At 35.3% G+C, this 23,305-nt stretch overlaps 1 protein-coding gene across 1 annotated transcript in view; it reads left to right on the top strand.

Moving 5' to 3' along the window:
• Positions 1-23,305, top strand: part of TTC13 (tetratricopeptide repeat domain 13) — a 38,503-nt gene that overhangs the window by 5,848 nt on the left and 9,350 nt on the right. Inside the window, exons 4-17 of the mRNA XM_010185996.1 lie at positions 874-944; positions 2,992-3,057; positions 5,318-5,410; positions 6,511-6,627; positions 7,421-7,531; positions 9,855-9,937; positions 11,743-11,884; positions 13,129-13,303; positions 13,718-13,874; positions 14,991-15,121; positions 15,451-15,583; positions 16,074-16,166; positions 20,415-20,498; positions 22,024-22,108. Coding sequence (XP_010184298.1) covers positions 874-944; positions 2,992-3,057; positions 5,318-5,410; positions 6,511-6,627; positions 7,421-7,531; positions 9,855-9,937; positions 11,743-11,884; positions 13,129-13,303; positions 13,718-13,874; positions 14,991-15,121; positions 15,451-15,583; positions 16,074-16,166; positions 20,415-20,498; positions 22,024-22,108 — 1,541 coding nt within the window. The remainder of the gene's footprint in view (positions 1-873; positions 945-2,991; positions 3,058-5,317; positions 5,411-6,510; positions 6,628-7,420; positions 7,532-9,854; positions 9,938-11,742; positions 11,885-13,128; positions 13,304-13,717; positions 13,875-14,990; positions 15,122-15,450; positions 15,584-16,073; positions 16,167-20,414; positions 20,499-22,023; positions 22,109-23,305) is intronic.

Below are 23,305 nucleotides of genomic sequence, written 5' to 3'. Positions count from 1 at the left end.
TCCTGCTGTTAGTTCCATTGTCAGCCATTTGTGCAAACTGCTTGAGGAAGAGTTGTACTTTAACTTTCATAGCTCTGGTTGGCAAGGTACTTGGTTTTTGTGGGCGGTGTAGACAAAGTTAAGAACTGTGAGAGATTAAAACATGCTAAATGAAACAGTCTTGAGATATTCAGCTGTCGGAGCTGAACTTCAGTCATGCAAGTACAACCACAGCTTTCCAGTCTTGTGACTTGACTGTATTTTTATATCCTGTGGAGATTATAGGAACATGTTTCTAAAACAGTGGTCTGTTTCTTTTTCAAACACTTGGCTTCTGCTCCAAAGTGGGGATCTTAAAAGCTTTTCATAATTTTAACATGGATAAAGATTCTGTAGGTTTTCATTCTCATTTTTATAAATGATGGAATCACTTTAGTTTTTTTCTGGATAATTCAAATGAAGGAAAAATGTGTATGAACAAGTACAATAAGATGTTCTCTAATGGAATTATAAAAAAAAAAATTAACCAGGCTCACTTATAACTGAGAAAGCATCTAGAGCTACTAAACAGGATCATGGTACCTTTCTTGGTTCTAAGTACTTTAGAAGCAAATATGGACCCTTTCCTGAACAACTTGTGAAAAGGAGAGAAAAAACCCCAAACAAACCACAAAACCCCAAAACAATTCTGATGAGCACAGTATGAATTCAATAATGAATGAATGCTAGGTAATGGTTGAGGTAGGTCATTTCAGTGGCAGTTCAGATATCGTTTGGCTACTTAAATCTTCAGTGCAACATAGGAATGTATATTATATACAACCAAATTGTAAAATGTTTTCAAAAATTCTGATTTTTTTTCTTGTTTTATTTACATTTATATTTTTTTGTTAGCAATTGCTTATGTGTTGATTGGCAACGGCTTGTATGATGAAGCCATACGACATTTCTCAACAATGCTGCAGGTAAGTTTTCTGTTTGGACATGAAAAAATCACTTTATGAAATTATCCATTACAATATTGGCTTTTATTAAAACAAAGATTCAATTAAGGATTTTAAAATTGGAGTAATTATTCTATTATTTGTTCTTTTTTTTTTCTATTCAAACATAAGGATACTCTTAAAATCAGGAGATTCAGTATCTTTGTTATTTGGTGTGTATTTTTCTCATCAGTAGGGATAAACTTTTTATGATACTTTGACCGAAAAAACCCAAGCATCTTCAGAACTTGTGCAAAACTGAAGTTCCATTAATTGCCCTCTTACTGTACAGGCTGATATATTTTAATGTGGATTTTTGGGGGCAAAAGTATGTTGCTAGTAACATCAGGAAAAAACCTGATAGAGATCATTCATTGCTAGTGGCAAATACCACACTGCTTTCATGATGAGAAATGATTTTGTATGCTGGCTTTATCCTCCTCCTTCAGTGGTTAAGCATTTGATGTGTTTAATATATAAGTAAAACATAACTAATACTTAAGCTTTTTTTTTTCTGACTAAGGTAAAGAAGTCAGAATCTTCTATGAAATGAAGTAGCCACTTTTAAAACAAAACCAACCCAACAGTTTAAAAGCTTAAAGTAAAGGTGATTTCAAAATGCTGTATTTTTATGGCTAAGAACCTAGGGCTACCAGAAGCATGGACCTGCTTTTTCATCTAAATTCGTTGTAGTACACAAATGCAAGCTGAAAGTAATACTGCAAATACTAGTATGCATTTTTTTTAAACTCAAATGTCGTGTGGTTTGTACTTTGAAAGTGTGGCAATTTAATGGAAGTACTGAAGGGAACTTATGAGAGAACCAGAATGGGGTTTTTTGTTGTGGATTTTTTTGTTTGTTTTAGGTGTTTAGTGATCTCTGTCTTTGATTTGTTTTTAATGTGAGGAATCGTTGATGGGGTTGTTTGTTTGTTTGTTTTTTATCTTAATGAGAAGTCCTGCTTCCAAAACCATTGGACTTAAAATGTTTCCTGCCTTTTTTTTATTAAGAAGAAAACTTAATATAAGTGAAGATAAGCAAGATATGGCAACTGCAGAAAGATCCTGTGAGAAGTGTATATATAATAGAATACCTTTGCACTGCACACATCTCAGTGTGCAGAGAATAATATTGTGCTTATTGTATGCCTGAACAGCTGTGAAACAGTTTATGATTGTTCATTCTGTTTTCCATAAGGCAATTTAAAATACATATAAAGTGAGTATTAAAACATTTAACAGAAGAAACAGCCTTGCTTAGTCACTGTATTAAAAGTCAGGAAGTTACCTGAAGTTGATGTTAGCAAGTGTCCCCTTGGAATCAGCTCAAGTCTGATGAACTGCCAGCATTGGTGTGCCACTTACCTGTTGTTTTGTCACTGAAAGAATTTGCTTCTTGCCAGTTGTCCCAGTTAAATGAGACCAGGTCTATGCTACAAACTTCTGTAGCACAGCTACAGTCTTGGTTGCAGGTGTGAAGATGGTGCAATTCCTGACTATTTCTCAGGGAAACTGACTGCATAGGTGGTGTTGTGTCAAGAAAACCAGTTTTGCTGTTGTTCTTGAAATTTAGATGGGAAACCATAGCTGGAGTAAGTAACATTGAACAAATAGATTCACTATGTAAAACGTATCCCTTTAAGTGCCCGAGTTGTAAAGCCACAGGCTTAAATCTAACCCAAGGAAGGTTTGTTTGAATTTTGCAGAATACCTGTAGTTTTAGTTGCTGCCTGAATACAGATTTCATCAGAATGTCCCCATTTCCTGCTTCCTAATTTTAAACCTTAAACTTAAATTGCAAACAAAACAAGCTTTGAATGGCTGAATTGTATTTGTTTATTATCACTTCAGTGACATTAGACAAAAGAAGTCATATAATTACCGGTAAGGTTACAAGTAATGAAGTCTGGACAACACACTATACTAATGTGTACATAGCTTCTAATAGGTGGTCACTGGCACTATAACTGTGCTCTGTTTCGCTCATTTTCATACAACAGATTATTGTATTGATTTTTAATCTTAACAGGAAGAACCAGAGCTGGTTAGTGCAATTTATGGACGTGGGATAGCATATGGAAAAAAAGGGCTACATGTGAGTAGATAATTATTTATATTAATATCTTGACTGAATGATTTGAATCTAAACTGTAAGGTGGCTTGTAACCAGAGGAGCTAGACAGATTGGACCTTGATAGGTATATCCCCAAGTCTTTGTACTGTCCTGCTGTAATGATGTGTCCATCCCTTGGTAGGTGCTCCATAACGTAGAGCGATCTAGTGGATCATACTGCTCAAGCCATGGGTGCATTTGCTTTCTGGGACTGTGGAAGTAAAGTGGCATGAAGCAAGGGTACCAAAGGAGAATATAGGCACAAATGTAAGTGGTGGGTAGTAAACCTGGGAGCCACACACACTGAAATCACAGAATCACAGAATCGCAGAATCTTAGGAGTTGGAAGGGACCTTGAAAGATCATCCAGTCCAGCCCCCCTGCCAGAGCAGGATCACCTAGACTAGGTCACACAGGAACATGTCCAGGCGGGTTTTGAATGTCTCCAGAGAAGGAGACTCCACAGTCTCTCTGGGCAGCCTGGGCCACTGCTCTGTAGCCCTTACAGTAAAAAAGTTTTTCCTCAGTTCGCGTGGAACCTCCTATGCTCCAGCTTGCACCCATTTCCCCTTGTCCTGTCATTGACTGTCACTGAGAAGAGCCTGGCTCCTTCCTCCTGATACTCGCCCTTTACAAATTTATAAACATGAATGAGGTCACCCCTCAGTCTCCTCTTCTCCAAGCTAAAGAGACCCAGCTCCCTCAACCGCTCCTCATAAGGGAGATGCTCCACTCCCTCAATCATCTTTGTGGCTCTGCACTGGACTCTTTCAAGCAACATCCTGTCCTTCTTGTACTGAGGGGCCCAGAACTGAACACAATATTCCAAATGGAGTCTCACCAGGGCAGAGTAGAGGGGAAGGAGAACCTCTCTCGACCTACTCACCACAGCCCTTCTGATACACCCCAGGATGCCATTGGCCTTCTTGGCTGCAAGGGCACAGTGCTGGCTCATGGTCATCCTGCTGTCCACCAACACACCCAGGTCCTTTTCTGCCTGGCAGCTTTCCAGCCACTAGAAAAGAGTTACCTAAACTCTTTCTAATACTAAAACTTTCTTTCTAAAACTGAAAGAGTTACCTAATAAAATAACAAGCAGTATCTTGCCTCTGAGGGACAGGTTTATGAAGTCCCACTGAATCTGTCCCCACATCTAATCTGTATTTGGAAACAAAAAAGTCTTTTTTTGCAACTTGGAAACATCATCGACTCTTGCAATCCAGCAGGCTTATATTGCTTCTTGGTTGCCTGTGCCTCCTGATACATACCACCCTGAATTTGTTAAAAAAAAATAATCAAAGTTGAATTACTTACAGTTACAGCTGACTGCTAAAATAATTTCCTGAGGAGAAATAAGTTTTGAAGTAGGCTATGGTCCTTGTAGTTTGAGTCTGTGGCCTGTTGGATTGTGATAAAATGGTTGCTGGAATTCTAGAAGAAGTGATAGTTGAATAATTCCTTGAAAATTTCCTTTGTGCAAAATATTTAAGTTTTTAGTGGTGCTAGCAGGAGCTTGAAGTCCCTCATATATGCATGTTTTTAACACCAGGATGAGTTTGTTTCGTCAGTATGGCTAGATGTTGAGACAGCTTCACCTCTTAAAAGTTTCATGAGTGATACTCTCAAGGCACAATCATGATGTTAAGCACATGCAAAATTTCTTTGACTTGAAAAAGAAGAAAAATATAATGAAATATAATACAGAACTTGCTATATAACTAGTTTGGATTTTTTTTTTCCAATGAAGTCACTGCTTCCATCCTACAGTTTCTTGAGGATAATATAAAAATCTAGATAGGCAAGATTGCACTGACCCATTCACCAGTACTACTTGGATTAAGTTACAGACAAGCACTGATTTAATGTACTGGTGAGTGAGAGCATGCATGTGTATTGGAGTTCATGTGACAGCTTGAGACAGCTTTGCTGCCAACAAAGGTACCTATGAAGCCATAAACCTAATGTTTATTCACAGAATTATATTAACAAATTATTGGAGGTACGGCACAAAGATGATGTGTACAAGCAAAGGTTTTCTGTTTATTTATAGCAGATAGGTGGGGATTTTTTCAGCTGTTTGTAGAATACTGCATCCCAATGTTACTAGCAAAGTTGCGAAGGGCTTTTAGTGGAAACAGATACACTTTCAGAAGCTTAGCCAATCTGGTCTGTCCTTTAGTCTTCTGATTATATTACTCTTAAGTATGCAGTTGTTTACCTTGTTTATTTTTCTCCTTTTCAGGATATGAAAAATGCTGAACTTGCTCTGTTTGAGCTCAGTAGGGTGATTAGTCTAGAACCAGATCATCCTGAAGTATTTGAACAGCGAGCAGAAGTGAGCATTTTTTTTTCTTTTCAGATTTTTGGGGAAGTTGCAGTTATGCAGTGTTTTCAAGTATTTCTTCACTGATTCAATGACTAAAGCTCTTATCTGTGTTTTTCTGTGAACATTCCTCTTTTCTTTAAAAATACACGTATTTCCTCTGAAAACAGTGTAATTTATGGAATGTTGTTTTCTTTTTAAATGAAATGTACACCATATGGAGTTACTGTAGCCAATAGAATAGCATATGTTATGTCTAAGTGTTTAGTTTTTGACATACTATATAGCATGCATGTTTGGAGCTTTTTTAAATATAATGAATCAAAATATCACTTGAACCTTACTGTTTGCACTTAGCGTCACCTTAGTAAATCTGTTATTTGAACTAGTTGGTAAAATGCCAAACCTGTAACAAATGACTTTTTAATTAAATGTTTTGGTTTTATATTCATGCATATAAGTTAAATATCGTTCACATACACAGGTACTTTTCATTTTGAAAATCATGTTTAGTTTTGCCAGTTACATTACAGAAAATGGATTTCAAGAAGCAGCTTTGTAGACTAATCTAAAGCATAACTTTTTATTAAATTCAGCATATTGTATAATGATAACTGCCATAATATGAAATTGTAATTCACAATTTTTGTTTTTAATGATTTGTTAATACATTTGTTAATAATCTTGATCTAAAAGTGTGACAGGCATTCAAATAATTGGAAAACAGACTATTTTCTGTTGGGGGGAATTTTTTGTCAAAATAAAAAGGTTTATGAGAGTACTTTAATCACACTTTTTGTTGAATGTGTTGAAATGACTTCAAATACAGTATTTTGCTTTGTCTAACTTGTTTTTACTTGGAATACTGAGTTTCTGCAAATGTTATTGGTGATGTTCGTGTACACTGATATGTTTTTGGAGAAAAATGCTTCCAGGTTTTCCCTTCAATAGGGGTTTAAAAGCCATAAATACCAAAATTTATGGTAGAACTTTTCAGCCTATTCTAGCAAACAGTTACCCTGTTACAGCTGAACATGAAAAAGCATAATCTTTATATGTCTAAAACAAATCTATTCAGTCTGTTTGCTCTAAACCTTTTTTTATACTCTTAGATACTGTCCCCACTAGGACGAATCAGTGAAGCATTATCTGATCTCACCAAAGCTATTCAGCTACAACCGTCAGCACGACTCTACAGGCACAGAGGTACCCTTTACTTCATATCTGAGGTTAGTGGATTCTGTTTGGTTTTGGTGGTTGTTCTTTGTGCCAGTTGCTACTTTTGTTCAAGAGCTTCTTTTCCTATTTAAATAAAAAAAACCCCAACCAAACAACAGAAGCCCTGATTTTCCTGTAGTTGACCTTGTGACAGTTCAGAGATGTTCTTCAAGGATTTCATCTGCCTGTCTTTTTAATGCAGAGAATCAGAGTGCAAGTACTTTGCATGCACATCTCAGATTGTTTTCTGTGTCTTAGGAGTAGGACGTGGATAAAGAATTGACTTGATTTATAACCTACACCTGCATTTAAATAGTATTATTAAATGCCAATCTAAAAAGGAAAACAGTTATGGCTGAGGCAGTAACTGCCCTATATACTTAAAAAAAAAACCACACCATGCAACAAACAAACAAACAAAACCCCTACAAAAGTGCTAACGTCCTATTTTGTTATGTAATCTGTGGTGTTCTTACACTTTAATGTAAAACAAGTAACTTTATCTTGAAGGATTTCATTTCAGAGATGATTTCCCAATTAATTTTTCTAATTTCACTCTGTTTCCAGCTATTTTTCCACTTTACTACATTTTATGTAGCGCTTGCTGTGAAAATGAGAAGTGTATTGTGCATTCCTTATTCTTTGATATTCTGACTGGCAGTTGACAATCATTGCTGCTTAGCCCTGAGGCTGACTTTGTACATTAAACAAAATTCTGTAGTTTATTTTTATGAAAATGAAAGTATGTATTCATGTTTATTTGTATGGTATTTCCTCTGTCATCTAAAATCTACTTTATCACAGGATTATGCAACAGCCCATGAAGATTTTCAGCATTCATTGGAACTGAACAAAAATCAGCCTATAGCTATGCTTTATAAAGGATTAACCTTTTTTCACAGAGGACTTTTGAAGGTAAAGCTATGTTAAATAATAGTTCATGTAGAACAATACCCTCTATTCGAAGTTACTTCTGTAAAATAGTAGAAATATCATAGTCATTGATATATGTATTTTCTTGTACATAAGGAAGACTTTTTAAGGCAAAAGCGTAAGCAAAATGAAAAGGTGCCATTGCTGGCTGTCATACTTCATGGTATGACATGTAAATACTGCTGATCTCAATGGATCTTGGTAAAACAGTGATAACTGAGATGTTTATGGAGTGCTTTGAAAGATGTTTGGCACCTCTGTTAATATCTGTATGGTTTACTTCAAAATTTCCCTAGATTTTGTGGAGGGGAAAGGGATGAAGAGGAAAATACGTTTAAAATCTTCCTCAGATGAGCTGGACAGTAATCAAGGAAACTGCTGATAGAAAGCCCTGCATCTTTGCATGCATATTTCACTTATATGTTGATTCTGAGATGCTCCTATCAAAATTGAGGGAATGTAGTTGCTCCCTCAGATTCTGAAATCAGCAGAGAACTGAGTTCTTCCCATGTTTTTTTTTTAAATGTTTCACGGTTTTCTGACTCAAAGCAATTCTGTTTTAGGTGTAGTAATATTGCACCTCTTTCTTGCCTGTAAAGTATTTAGAGACACTGCTGCAGTTTTTCTGAGGCAAGAATAATTAGACAAGTTGTCTGAAATCCGCAGTTTGAAAATTGAGGATGCAACTATGTGTTTGCTAAATTTCAGCAGAGTGGAAGCTTTTTGTTAATCTCTGCTAACAGCTTGGGATTCATTAAGGGTTGTATGAAGTAATCCTGACAGAACCTGCAGACAACTCGGGACTCCTGAATTTCAGCCCAGTATCTTTCACAGGCAATCACTGCATGTTTGTGTTTTTGATTTTTCTTCTTTCAGCAAACAGACTACTTCTCAGTTTTCTTAGTACCCAAGCTGGTGGTATTTTTCTACACTATGTATGCTGTGAGAACTTCAGACTATCATTGAACTTACTGTCTGTACCTTACTGCAAGTAACGACAAGATTGAATTTCTGGTTTTTGGTGTATGCAGCTGAGAGCCCAGAAAGTGATGGTGAAAATGTAATTGACAAGAATAAATAGCATCTCAATTTGCAAAATAAAAGCAATATTTTCTTCTTTCTGATATGCAGATCATCACACTTCTCCCCCCACCTTTTTTTCTCAAAGGATGTGTCTTTCCTCTCTAATATTTAAGTCCAAAAAGATTGTGACTGAGTGGCTTTGCATCCCCAGGTATACCTTAGCTTCCAGTTAGGTTCAGACTGCTTCTTAAAGGAGGGCTATGTGTGTCATCTGCTAGATTTGCTGAAATCTGAGATTTGGAGTCAGGGTGGCAGGGTGTTAATTTTTGAGTGAAAAGAGATTGCTGCTTTTGGATTATTGCTTTTGGGAATAATGCTGGATTTAAAACTTATGTAGAAGACAAGCCTATCGGTAATGGTAGGTGATTATCTCTTTTATTTTTGTTCAATAGATATTTTTGTGCATATTGTAGTGCTTAGAATATATTTGATAGTTTTTCTTTATAAGTATCTCTAAATAGACTGAAGACACTAACGATTCTTTTTTTACAGCATTTAATTTCTTGCACTATAGATTTCAAGATATTTTTCAGGCATTCCTTCATAATATAAAGTAGTTGCTTATTCCATCCTTAATTCTAAGTCTCAGTACTGCATTTGCCAATTTATTTAGCCAATTCAGTTTAAAAACTGAGTTCTTAATCAAATCCTTTGAAGAAGATGATTTGTTTGAACATATGCATATAAGTATTTTTAGCTGTTTTATTTTTATTGTATTGTATTCCTCACAGCAGCAGTACATGCTATTGTGTGAAGATGATCACTTACTCTGTAATCCCTCAAGAGAGTGTTTGCTAACTTGTGCACCTAACACAATGCAATAAAACAATGAAAGGCAGAATACCAATTTGAAGGAGTCTTTTGGACTGCAAAATTTAAGAGGTGTATTATGAATGAAGAAGGAGGACTCTAAGGAGAGACTGCTTTGCCTTAGGGACCAGGCTGAGCTTTGAAAGCAAACTCTGAATTCTATTAAAATGCTAAACAATCATTCGTCCCCATAGCATTTTAGACAAAGGATTTCCAGCTAAATCTGTCATTACTATGAAGAATGGTGCAATATTTCATTTGTTATATGATAATTATTACTCTATAGATTTTGTAATAAATTCATGCCTTGTTTGTTCCTTCCAAAGGTTTTGATGAATAACTAACTATTGAGGATGCTAAAATTAAATGCGTGCAGTAAGTGACAAATTTTTCTGTTGGTGTCTTTCTGTAGGAAGCCATTGAATCATTCAAAGAAGCTCTGAAGCAGAAAGCAGACTTCATAGATGCATACAAAAGTCTGGGACAAGCCTACAGGTAATTGCATTCAGAAATAGTTTTAAAGTAAGTTTTCTATCTGATTGTTTTCTTTAAAATGCACTCTTTAAGTTTTAAGCATTTGTTACCAAGCTGTGCAGAATCGTATGCGTATTTGGTAGCTCCAACAGCCAGTATGGCTATGTTAGGGTATGTTAAATAGAAATGATCTCTAGGCTTGCTTTGTATTTTTAATTCAGTTTCTACTAGTTTTTTGAGTCTCCCACACTCAAAGATTTGGTAAACAGCAACTTTCAGTAAGGCGTGTTTTAGGTATGCTAATTAATTTTTAAATTATGGAAATGTTTAATATGAACTGTTGATTAATATGCTCAATAGTGGCCATCTGAGATTATTGTGCTAGTTAAATCTATTAAAAACTCATTGCATAGGACATACAGTCTTATAGAACTGCTAGATTCTGTATCAGTTAATCTCTCGCCAAAGAGATCTACAGTTCTGAGAATTTAGCAAATTTTCTGTTTAGGGTATTTTTAATATAGACATGTAGTTTCTTTCCTACTGTTTTTGAAAGTTTTTTGGTTTTTCTGGGAAGGTGGTGGTGTTTTGTGTTGGGTTTTTTTAGAACATAAGGTAGACAGAATGATTACTGTTGACTCTTCTAAATGCTCAGGAGTTAGAGGAGGCCAGAAGATGAACACAATACTGTTTAATAACTGAGGACACTGTAGCTAATGACCAACTATGATAAGTCTGAATTATTTTCCCACAAACACTCAAGCCTCAAAACAGGCAGAAATAATGATCTCGTTTCTCCAGGGCACTGTTAAATTCAGCTGTCAAATTCTTTTCTTTCTAAAATCTTGCATTTTAAGTTCATGCATTCTTTCATCTGCATCAAATAAGTTTCAAATACAATGCTGACAAATGCCTTTGAAAGAATTATTTTTATAGTGCAAGTAGACAGTTCATAGTTCGATTTTTTTCCTTCTGGACAATGTGAGTTACAGCATTTTACCTATTAGTTCCTGCTTCAAATCTAGCAACTTTGGTGTTGGTGAATTTATTTGAAACTAAAGAGCTGTGGTTAATCACTGTTCTGCCTAAAAATTCTTTTTGGCAAATGTATTTAAAACTAGTAAATCTTACTTGTTTGTTCTAGTGTTGCTCTTGTTTGGATTAATTTCATCTATTTTAATTTGATGTGGAAAGAATGTCATGATCTTAAAGTTAAAGAAATCAGTGTACTGGATAAAAAAAAAACTGAAGAAAAATTGTTGTGTACAATTTCTATGTTAATTTTTTTAATGGTAGTTTCTCCGTGACTATTTTTACTGAAAGCTGTCCTGCACATTGAGTAATTCCAGTCAATATGTTTCTAGTTAGTTTCAGCTTTCAAACACCATATGCTTTCTTCTTATTCAGCATTTAAATAGTTTAGCGTATTTTTTAAAATGTGTTTGTATTTAGAAGTTAAAAAGACCTGTCATAGATAGTGTCTTTCAAGAATGCTTTCTGTGGAAGTTTTGTTTCTTCTTTCTGAAAAAATACCACGGGTATGTGTTTTCATGGTTTGCCTCTACTGAGGATTGTGAAGATTCGTGGTCTTGTGGGGTTGTATTTCAGAGTGCACATTTCTGGGAGTGAAAAACTCTGTGCAGCTGTTCTGTTATTACCACTGAAGAACACTTGCAGAATTACTGCTTTTGCAAAAGAAATTTTCCATTAGTACTGTGCTCTTAATGATATTCCCGTTAGACGCGTTAAAACAACTTTTAACAAGTAAATTTGTTGTGGCTGTTGCCTTCTATATTCTTCACTTTGCACCCTATGGGATTGCACAGAGAACTTGGCAACTTTGATGCTGCTACAGAGAGCTTCCAGAAGGCTTTGCTGCTAAATCAGAATCATGTTCAGACGTTACAGCTCAAAGGAATGATGCTTTATCATCACGGCAGCTTAGACGAAGCACTAAAGAATTTTAAGGTAAGCAGGTCCTAGGTAAATACAAAACTAAAATGCTTTAACAAGGACTGTTATTTAACAAGTGCAATAAAACGGACAAATGTCAAAGTCTTTCATTCTGAATGTGTATGTGGATTTGAACTAAAAATATCTTTTTGTGAAGTCTGTCTTAAAAGATGTAAAACCTTACAGTTTTTAATTAAAAATGGAATTTTGCTAAAACTAAGATACTTCCTCTAACTGTTTTATGAATTTCCAAAACTAAGCTCTGGTTGAAGTGTTTTGTCTGGCTTGGTTTTTTTAACTCATGATTGTGCTCTTGCTAATATTTTAGTTTCAGTTGAAACCTAAAGTGTTTTTTATCTGATAGAAGAAGGAACGTATTCGTATTTGTAATTTTAAGCTTAAAATAAGCATACAAAGTTCAAATATTTTCTAAGAGATTTTGTTTTTTGCCTCTCTTGCCTCAAAATCTTGCCTCTCTCCATTGGCATTAAATAATGGCCTCATTTTGTAGACAGAACCATAAAGACGTATGTTAATCAATGTACATATCCTCAAAATAAGCAATGAAATAAGACTTGGAAACAATTACATCCCTTTCTGAATGAGTGTGTGCTTATTCCAAGGAGATGACTTTAGTGGGTGTTTACATATTTACCTTGTATAACACAATTTCTAGATATTTCAAGTTTTAAGATGGCAGTGCTGATGTGTAATGCTAGAAGATGTGTAATTGCTACAAGAATCAGAGCATTAATTTTTGAATTATAAATATGACTTTGCAATGTGTTTAACATGGAGTAAATAGTTGACTAACATAACAAAATGTACCAATGCATGAACTAGCAAAGATGTGGATGGAAGAAATGGAATTATAGTATGTTGAACTAGCCGAAAATGACTTGTTACTAATATTGTCAGGAGTATGTTTTGTCTAATTTCATGCAGCTAATTCTGAAACTTATGTAGTGCTAATATCATTAAAGCAAACATGATCTATTTTCATAACGATTAGTATGTGATCAAAGAATATTTGCACTGGCAGTTCCATTTTCCCCCCACTTTTAATGAAGCTGAAAATATTTTTTTCTTATATTTGCTAGCTATTTAAGTGCTCAGCATCATTTGAAAGAAAATTGATGGAAGTCAATCTTAATAATCAGTAAATCTTGTAATGTGGTCTTCTGACCAAACAGGATAGTTTATTTAAAGATACTCATTCTCTCTTGATTTCTGGGTGCTTTGTTCCTTTAATCTCCTAGAGGTGCCTGCAGCTGGAACCATACAATGAAGTGTGCCAGTACATGAAAGGTCTCAGCCACGTTGCAATGGGTCAGTTTTATGAAGGCATAAAAGCTCAGACTAAAGTTATGTTAAATGATCCACTACCAGGTCAGAAGGCCAGCCCAGAATATCTGAAAGTGAAATACCTCCGAGGTAAGCTGGAATCGGTTTTCCTTTGTTTATTTATTTTTTAAAATAATTTTCTTAAATCCTTTGAGAATCCTGAAAGTGCAAGCATGCCTGCAGTTATGGCCAATTTAAAGAAGCCATCATACATTGTTATGAGCACTGTTTAGTATGTCTAATGAAAAAAATGTACAATGATTCTTATTTGTTCATACTGTTAGGACCACAAACGAAGTACACATTTCTGTATAGTACTTAGTTGAAATAGATAATTTAATTTTACTGTTAGCTAATTTCCAAGGCAGAAATAAGTCTAAGAGTAATGACTTTTTAAAGTCATGTTAGATAACTGACAGACACATAATCTGGTTTTTGTTTTTCTGTAATTACATACGTAGGCTGATTATGCAAACAGTATTTAATTTTCTTTCTTTCTTCCAGAGTACTCTAGATACCTGCATGCGCACTTGGATACCCCTCTTACAGAATATAATACTGATACGGATCTTCCTGGAAATTTCAAGGACCACTGGGCCAAAAATCTTCCTTTTCTTATAGAAAATTATGAAGAACAGCCAGGTTTACAGCCGCATATAAAGTGAGTAATATCTTTTTAAAGGCTACTCAAAATTTTTTTTTTCAGTTTGCCTTTTTGAAGTGCTATTCCAAGGCATTGTAACAGCATAAATGGCTAATACTATATAAAAGTGGAATTCCACTGAGTGTGTAAATCCTTTTCAAAATGATAGGGATTGGAGTTGGTTTAGCTCATAAAAGAGGAAGAATGAAATTTAGAATTATTTTCTCCACTTCACATAATCAATAATACTCATATAATGTTGTTTCATGTTCTATGGCTTTACTGATTAACTGTTCTATTTTTTTTTATTTTTTTTGCAATTAATGTTAAGGAGTTGATAAGTTTGAGCTGCTCAGTGTAGTGTTATGTAGCACCCCTGTTACAGTTCCTTGTTGTGTGTTAAGTTTTTATTTTGTTACAGGTGTAATTTCCTATATACTTAATAGATTTTTAGTGTCAGCTGGGTTTCATTGGGAAAGAATATTCTCTGGAGTAATTTAATCACCAGGAGGCTGATTTCGGTCAACAAAACAGGAGATTTATTAGAATAGGCTTTAAATATATGTACCTAGATGAAAGATAGCAATTTCTCCTTCTATAAACTAGTTTCTAGATAGATAAAGGGAACACATGAAAATATATGTAAAAAATTGCTGAGCTAAAAATTTATGGCTTTTGTGTATATGGAATAGAATCCACCTATTTAGCACAAGAATTTACAGAATTATGGGAGAAGTTACAGAATAAGGCTTCCCATTTCTATACATGTTCTTTTCTTTCTTAGTGTTAAAGCTCCTCAGGGTGAGTGTAACATTGAAGGATGATGCATTATCTGTGAACTTTATTTGGTATCACTTATTATGAGCAAGGCTGAAGATTAAATACTGGTTGTGACAGTAATAAGATCTACCATTGAATTTAGTAAGACCAGGTTTTAATTTGAGATATTGAGTGTAACTGCCATGTACTGTGTATGTCCAGTGGGGTGGGAGGAGGAATGAGCGTTCTTTGTACTGCTTTTAAGTATTTCTCACACAAACGATATTGATTATCAGACAAATGAAACTTTGTTTTACAACTTTCAGGACTTCTGTTGCCAAGTTATATCTGATGTGTGTTTTTCTCCTCTGTTAGAGATGTGTTATTTCAGAATTTTGAAAGCTATAACCCTGATGTGCAAGAACTCATATGTGTTGCTGATCATCTGGGTTCCATGATGCAGTATGAGACACCAGGATTTCTTCCAAATAAAAGGATACATAGAGGTATACTGAAAATACTCTGTAAATTTAAGTGGAAAAATAAATCAATTTGGTGATAATTTAATGCTATACCTTTGTTATCTGCAAATTAGTTTTATGCTCTGTTCCCTGCTAATCAGATAAAGAGTTTGAAATTAAAATAATCATTATGTCAGTGGTTTCTTAACCTAATTGGGGACTGGAAATCATGATCTCCCAGATCTTATTGATGTTGGCACTTCTTTTCTTGTAAAGACATCACTTTCCTGCTTCAGACTGTACAAAAAAGTGTGTTTGGCTCTAATAGGTTTTCTGTTGTTGTCTGTATTTCTCCTCTCTTCTCCCACCCTCAGCAATGGGACTGGCCACTCTAGAAGTAATGCAAGCTGTGCAGCGGACTTGGGCAAACTCCAAAGTTCGGATGAATGGGAAAACCAGACTGATGCAGTGGAGAGACATGTTTGATATCGCTGTGAAGTGGCGAAGGTAATGGTAAAAGAAGTAGCCTTAGGTTGGTTATAATAACGATGTGTGCTTCAGTTTACCAAAGGGCTGAAGTCACAGAGGAGAAAATGAACACTTGCTAGTACTCTGTAACTAGAAAGTGTTCTGATAGAAGAGAAAGCTGGTTTAGGCACGAAGAGTGCACTTCTGAAAGTACTTGATATTTCTTCTTCAAAAGAGGGAAAGAGCTGTGAATAGCATTTCCTGGTTGAGGCAAAGGTGTGAAAGACCATGGGATACACTGCAGCTTAGGCTAACAAAAAGTAATGATTTCAAACTGCAGCAACATAAAATGCTTATAAGTTGGGGTTTCTTCTTGTGAAAAATTGTACATGCATTTCAATAAAAAGTTATTTTTTGTGATCTCTGAATTCTAGCTTTTTCCTGTAATTCTCTCTGTGAACAAAGCTCAATTAAAAATAATGACTTGAAGTGAAATGCTTGTCAGTATTAATGTCCTTTATTTTTGTAGGATAGCTGACCCTGACCAGCCTGTGCTTTGGTTGGACCAAATGCCTGCCCGAAGCCTTAGCAGAGGTTTCAATAATCACATTAACTTAATCAGGTATGAGAGTTTGATCAAGCAGCCTTCCCCCACACACTAAAAGTTTGTACCAAAACTTACTGACTCTTCTTGAATCAGCATATTACAGTATTGAATGAATATCTGCTTATTGGTTTGCTTTAAATATATATTTTCTATTTTCTAATGGAACATTTGGATTTTGTGCACCTCAAATTTTTCCTCATGACACTTTCTCTTTTTCCTCAATCTCAGTTATACAACTGAGTTATAGCGAGATCTATCTAGGATCTAGAAGATGCATGTTTTTACATGCTTTTTTAAATTCCCATATAACCTATTTTTTATACTTAAGGTAAAATTCATCACAGCTGTAATTCTTGCAAATGCTGCTTCTCAAAGATATTGGCAACAGTAATGAAGCAATTCTGTTCTACTGGCTTTAATACCAATTTACAATAGAGAGGAAAAACCATTCTAGTTGTTTACAAAGCAGGCCAAAGTAAAGGAAAAACGGCAAAATAAGTAACCTGTGAAAGGTAACAATTGCATTTTCAACCAAAGGTAAAATGTAAAAGATTCAACCATTGTTGTACGTTCCATCTTCTCCCATGCTGCAAGACTCAGTATGGTAGTCATGACAGTGCTACCTCCCATGAAGTGGTAGAAGTGTAAGAGACTCCATGTGGCAACATCACTGTCAATCACAGGAGCAGAGTGTGTTGGTGTAAGTAAATACGTAGTCAGGTTTCATCATATTTCCCTCCCCTTCCACACCATGGGAAGTACTGAATCTTTGATCTGTCATTCTGCTTTTATATCTATTTATTTCTTTTTTGAGAAGCTATGAGGAAAAAGGAGGATAAGGAAAGGAGAGCCTTCTCAAGAGTTACTTTAGGCAGAGAAAAACAGTGATACTCTGATAATTCGCATACAGAGGCTCATGGGAATTTGTTGACCGTTCTTCCTTCCATTCTACAGGATGGACCCCAGCAGCCTCTGCTTTACTTTAGGGAGCAGTTACAATGTAGTGTTGAACTCCAATTCATTTGTGCTGCTTCTTGAACAGTCTTCACTCAAGCTTCTGTCTTCCCTCAAGCCAAGTGTTACATTTGGGCTCCAAGCTCTGTCCATCTTTGCTGTGGCTGCATTTCTCTCTTCTCACACATACCATGCAGCAGAAACCACAACAATCTGTACTTTGAGACATGGATGCATTCCATACTTCATCTGTTTCTTCCTGTTTTTTATTTTAAATGGGAGAGTAAAAGCTTAAATTCTAGATGATCTGTGTTGGCAGAAGGGCATTCATGCAACAACACTTGATTACTGTGCGGAAAATAACATTGAACATTTAATTTGTCCCAGGATCTCAGTGTCAGAATCTGTTTTTCACCAGCCAAAGTACTTTACTCATTTTCCTCTCATCAGAGAATGCTAGCAAAACTCATGATTTACTGTTCCAGCTATTTTGGTGATTTCCTAGAAATCTATTTCAGGCTTCATGAACGTGCAAAATGGTAGGCCCACACTGAATCAAATTCTCTATTTTTTTTGGTTTTGGCTCAGCCTTGACTTTTGGGGATCTCATCAGCGTTCCGATTGTGCTTTTTTGATAGCTAGGTAGTGGTTCTCTGAAAATTATTGATTTGGCACTTTTTTGGAAGGAACAATAGCCTAAATACTGCTGCCTTAGGAGTTGATCATACTTCAGTACTGGATAGTGATTGCATCTTTTTTGATTCTGATTCAGTTATTACTTGATCATTCTGCATCCCCAGTAATAGCTGCTTTCATTGGTTAGCTTTTCATAGTGATTTGTTTCTGCTTTTGGATTGCCTCACGATGATTTCACATGAGGTGAGGGATAAAAGAAATTAATTTATTAAGTGGTAATAGGTTTTTTAAATCTATTTTATTTTGGCTTTGAAGCATATTCAAGCCTATTATGATTTTTAAATGACAATTTACTCTTAATGAATTATACAGATCTGTATAATCTCCTTCTTGCATTACTCAGCTGTAAAATGGTTGCTGACTGAAGGCATTAATAGACTAGAGAGCTAACACCTTGTTGATAATTGAGATCACTTTATGGTCTTTTGACTTTTTCAGGAAGACATATATTGCTTTATATTTGGCTTACAGTTTGAAAGTTATTCTCATAAATGTATGACTAAGGCTGAATTATTTCCATAGCATGGCTACCAGAAAAACAGGTGTAACAGTAGATTATTTAGGTGACAAATGACAGCCTTCATCGTCATTAAATACAAAAAGATATAAGCTGTTTAGTCAAATAAGAAATGAAACAATAGCAGTTGGGTGTTCTTTTAGTATTTGTAACAGATCTAGTTATGCTAAGCTGAAGCCATCTCTAGACTTCGTTTGGTCTAAACTGTACACCAGTAATTTCTGTGTGAAAATATTTGAATTAGATATCTGTTAACATAACATAAACCTTTTCTTTACTCAAAATTCTTTGCATTTAAAGGTCATTACTGTGCAGTGATTGCCGTCAAATGAGTCTGGGCATGGTGGCACTACCATTCCGTGACTGCTGAGTTAAAGATTCTCTTCCAGAGTGGCAAAATTTTTGGAGAGTGTCAGAAAACAAAAACTTTTTTGTTTGTTTTGAGTCAATTTGAGGACTTTTTGTTAAAGGTGCAGAGGAAATATCTTTCTCTTCACAATGTTTGGTAGGCTTCCAGATCTTACCATTCTCAAGATGCAAGTACATCAGCTGTTGCTGCTACTTCAAGGGTCTACAGACAAGTGTGACTTTGGCTTGTGTCCTTTCTGGCTTAAATGATTAAAGCTGCCAAGTTTCATTTAAAGTAGAGAAAATGTCTTTGAAAGGTTAAGTTATTTTTATAGTCAAAACAAGGATTTGGGATCAGCTAAACATTAATGATATACTCAATATTCTTATTTTAAAAACGAGGACACTTTCTGAAACACTGTTACTTTTGAATTCTTGGTGGTAGTGTTTATTAAACAAGGGAAAAGACTGGGAATAAACACAAAGCATTTCTGACCACCCACCAGAAGTCTCTTCTTGTTACTACTGCTTGTAGATGGCCTTACAGAATGATAGGTTTGGATGTAACTTCCAAGATACCACTAGAGGAAGATCCAGTTCCTTATACTGACACGCTTCTGCCTGTTGTACAGATACTTTTTAAATACAGATGGAAAATGATGGGACGTACAACAAGGGCAAATAATGTATATAGATTTGTCTTCATACTTCTGCTTTCCCTGCCTCCCTTTCCTAATTGCAGATATGTATATGTATTCTAACTCTGTTCAGTTTTTAAAGCCTGATTCTGCCATTATTCTAGACTACGCCTACTAAAGTGTGAGACTGTCAAGTGAGATGTTAGACAGGGACTGAAGCTGCCAAAAATCACGTAGAGTGGAAAAAAGCCAAGTGTACAAACCTTCCTGTGATTGACAGTGGTTTTGCTTCTTCAGAGAGCGATAACGTTTGCTTCATAAAATCTTGTTTTGTAGACTGGGAGAAGAGGAAGGACTCCTACAAATGCAATAATGGTATGTAATTTTTCCTCTCAGAGTGGTTATAATCCTAGCAGGTTTCTACCGAGTTTTTAATGTTTTGGTTTTTTTTTTCCTTAGTAGTCCAAGGGAAAAAACAACATGCTTTTTATGTTTTTTGTTTTAAGAGTTATTACTTGTAACCGTTAAGGGTCAAAGCAAAATTACTTCAGTATAGGGCAAAATTACTTCAATATAGGGCTACGTAGGTAAATAAAGAAAAATGTATGTGGACTGTCAGAGCAGATCGTCATATATATTGGCAAATATGTATGCTGATAACTGGAGAGTGTATATGTGCATAAACTGGAGAGTGCTGGTTCTCGAAGTAAATAATGTGCAGATTGAGAATTCTCTCCTAGTTCTGTAAAATCTGAGTGTAAATAAGTGTCTAAGAAAAATTATATCCTTCTCCAAGTTGACAGTTATCATATAGAGAAGATTTACTGGACATGGGCACACTGAAAATGGGGAAGCGTGCATGAAATGTAGTTTATCAGAGAACATCACCAGTGACGATACATGAGCTTTTGCAAGTTCACTATGGATTCTATATTCAAAATGGGAGATGGGCAATTCACTGCTTCAGACAAGCCTCTAGTTCTTTCCTTTAATTTGCAAAGTATCTGTGGATAAAATTCTGTCAAATATTGATGAGTAACATTTGTGTCTCAGCCCTGGAATGCTGAGTTGAAAAACCAGACTTTAATAAACCTTTTCTTTTCTTTGTAGGGGACAGGTCATTAACATGAGGTACCTGGAATATTTTGAGAAAATTCTTCATTTTATCAAAGATAGGATCCTTGTTTATCATGGGTAAATTACTGATATGTTTTCTTTCTCTGCTTCATTACCCTAGTAATACTGTTTGAAATTTATATTATATTAATTTCTGAAAGTCTGAGGTATATTTTCTTAATTTTATATAATCATAGAATCAGAATTTTAGTTTTAGTTTAGAAACTAAAATTTTAGTAAGTTCTCGTCTTAGTATCTGTAACTGTTTTATTTCCTGCTGGAAATGCAAAATCCTATTTAGTGCCATGTAAAGAAACTTAAACTAATAGGAAAAAACATTGTGAATTACAGTATACCTAGAAAATAATAATGGTGTTGAATTTGTACCCACAGTTTTGGCATGAGTGGTTCTTAATTCTTTCTATAAATACGATTTATTAAAGAACTTGGGTTTCCCTCTGGTAGAATGCAGTAGTTTCTCTGAATATTGACGTTAATTTATTAAATAGTAAGAGTGAGGAAAAAAGAGAAAAGACAATATGGAAGGTAATTTTAATTGAAACTGATGTTTTACAAGTGGTTTAAAAGGAGCGGAGAATCTTTACTACCTGTTAAGTAGATGGGTTTGTAGACTTTGTCCTGGAACAGAGGGCAGTTGTAGAATCTTGAATGAAAGAATGTGACTAAAGGCAATCTGAAAATTGTTGTTTTCTATTTCAAACTTGGTTCAATTTTTTTAATGACTAAAATGTCTTCCTCATTTGTGGCAACTGTGTTCTGATAACATGAAAAATTAAGAAACACTTTTTAGCTTTAAACCCCTGATATTTCTTTGGTCTAGTAACTTTTATTAAATATTGATTTCTGTTTTCAATCTCATTATGCTACTTTAATCTCAAAAAATGAAAGTGCAGAAAATCCTTAGAACAGTTGAAAACATCTAAGTTTTAGTTTTAGAAAATTTATGGTAGTTGCTGAAGATATATAAGTTTTGTAATAAAAAGAAAGCTGTCCTCTATTAGGAGTAAGCTTGTTCAGAGTAAGACAGCAGCATTTGATGTTAAACCAGAGCAATTTGTGCTGTGATTGTTAAAATAATTCTATTCTTAAAATCTGGGTGCGCTATTAAATAAATATTGGAATACTAGTTCTGTAGGTTTCTTCACGGTCCAGCTGTGCCTCCATTTGTATCATTTACTTATCTTTCAGGCCACATAGATGTATACATTTTGAGAAGAGTATTTCTAACATGAACTCTACTCTTCTGTCTTTCCTCATCAACACCGCCCTGCCCACACACGCTCATGCAAACACTGTTTAATGCTTTGGAGTGACCAACAGCAAATGAGTAGGATAAACCTGAAGTTTGAAGTTGAGGTTTGAAGCTGAAAAAAATAAGCTGAACTAATGTAGGAGGAAATTACTTTCTGAAGAATAGGAGAGCATGTGGCCAAGTGTGAAGGGAACTCATTTTCAGAAAACAAATAATTAAACAACTTTAATAACTTATTCCACTGTGGCTAATTAGGTTAAAGCTAGATGGTTTTCCAGAAATGCTGCGTGTGTTCAACCATTGCAATTCTATATTTATTTTTTTTTCCAGTGCTAATAATCCAAAAGGACTATTAGAGGTTCGAGAAGCTTTGGAAAAGGTACATAAAGTAGAAGATCTTCTTCCTATAATGAAGGTAAATTAAAGAAAAACTTCAAAATATGATAAAAATAATAAGAAGTATTCTGCGACATACCCAGTTCCTCAGAATATAACCATTGTGTATAAGCTTAAAATGAATAACTGGAAACACTAACTCAGGTTATTTCAAATCTGCATAGGTAGGGTATGACCTTCCCTTTGATATGTGCAGACATGCGATGTCTATTTGAAAGGCTTGGCCCAACTGTGAATTGGTAAAGAAATGACGAGAAAACAAAATGTTGAATGTAATTCTTTGAAGCCAGGCGTATCGACCAGGAGGGTCTGTGATCAGATGCACCATAATGGGCTCACATTAATGGTGCCTATGAAGGAAGAAATTGAAGATGTGTCTGAAAGATTAGGAACACGGAAGCTCTTTTTTACCTTAGGTTCACTGGTGTAGGTCAAGTATGTGGTGAGGCTGGCAGGTGGAAACAGGGCAATATTTGCCCTTGGTGGCTGATAGCTAATCCGAAATGAAATCTTGGTTCTTGTGCTTGGAAGACTCTCAGAAAAGTCATAGGGAAACCTGCAGGTGTGGTCTTCATAGAAACGCTTTGGATATGTGATGTGCAAAATTATTTATACTCTTATCTCAACTTAAGTAATAAGGCTTGAGCTGGGTTTAAAGAAAAGCTGTTCTCCCTCTCCAAATGTTCTCCATTCCCCCAAATGTTGCTAGGATGAGCCATTTGTAAGTATTTGGGTTTAGGGGAAACACTGTATTTCTTTTAAAAAGATTGGACAGAAGTTTATTTAGAATAGAATAAAATTTGGGAAGAAACAGTCATTCTAAATAGAGACAAACTCATTGCTTCCTTATTGGGTGCCTCCCCATCACAGTTTAATGGAACAGAGCTCTCTAAAGATCTATTGCTGCTTCTGCTGATAGACTTTCTGGGTTTGGATTTGTTCACCATTTGTTCACTCACTCACTTGCGTGGTACAGATAACTTCACAGAAACTACATGGCTCAAGTACTAAATTTTTAAATGTTTTTCTTTAATATGTATGACTAATAGAAGTGTTTTCAAAGGACATACCATAGTTTTGGAGGTCCTTTTTATATTACTGTTTTGTTCTTGGACTTGAAAGATGAAGTCAAGCGGATACTAACTGAACCTAAACAAAAACCTGTGATGCAGAGCTGGAAGATGTTGGGGTGGACAGACAATTCAGTGTTTCCTGC

This window comes from Mesitornis unicolor, unplaced genomic scaffold (genome assembly GCF_000695765.1).
Source record: "Mesitornis unicolor isolate BGI_N332 unplaced genomic scaffold, ASM69576v1 scaffold22586, whole genome shotgun sequence".
Lineage (NCBI taxonomy): Eukaryota > Metazoa > Chordata > Aves > Mesitornithiformes > Mesitornithidae > Mesitornis > Mesitornis unicolor.
Note: the sequence above shows the minus strand (reverse complement) of the source record. Positions and strands in the feature narration are given on the sequence as shown.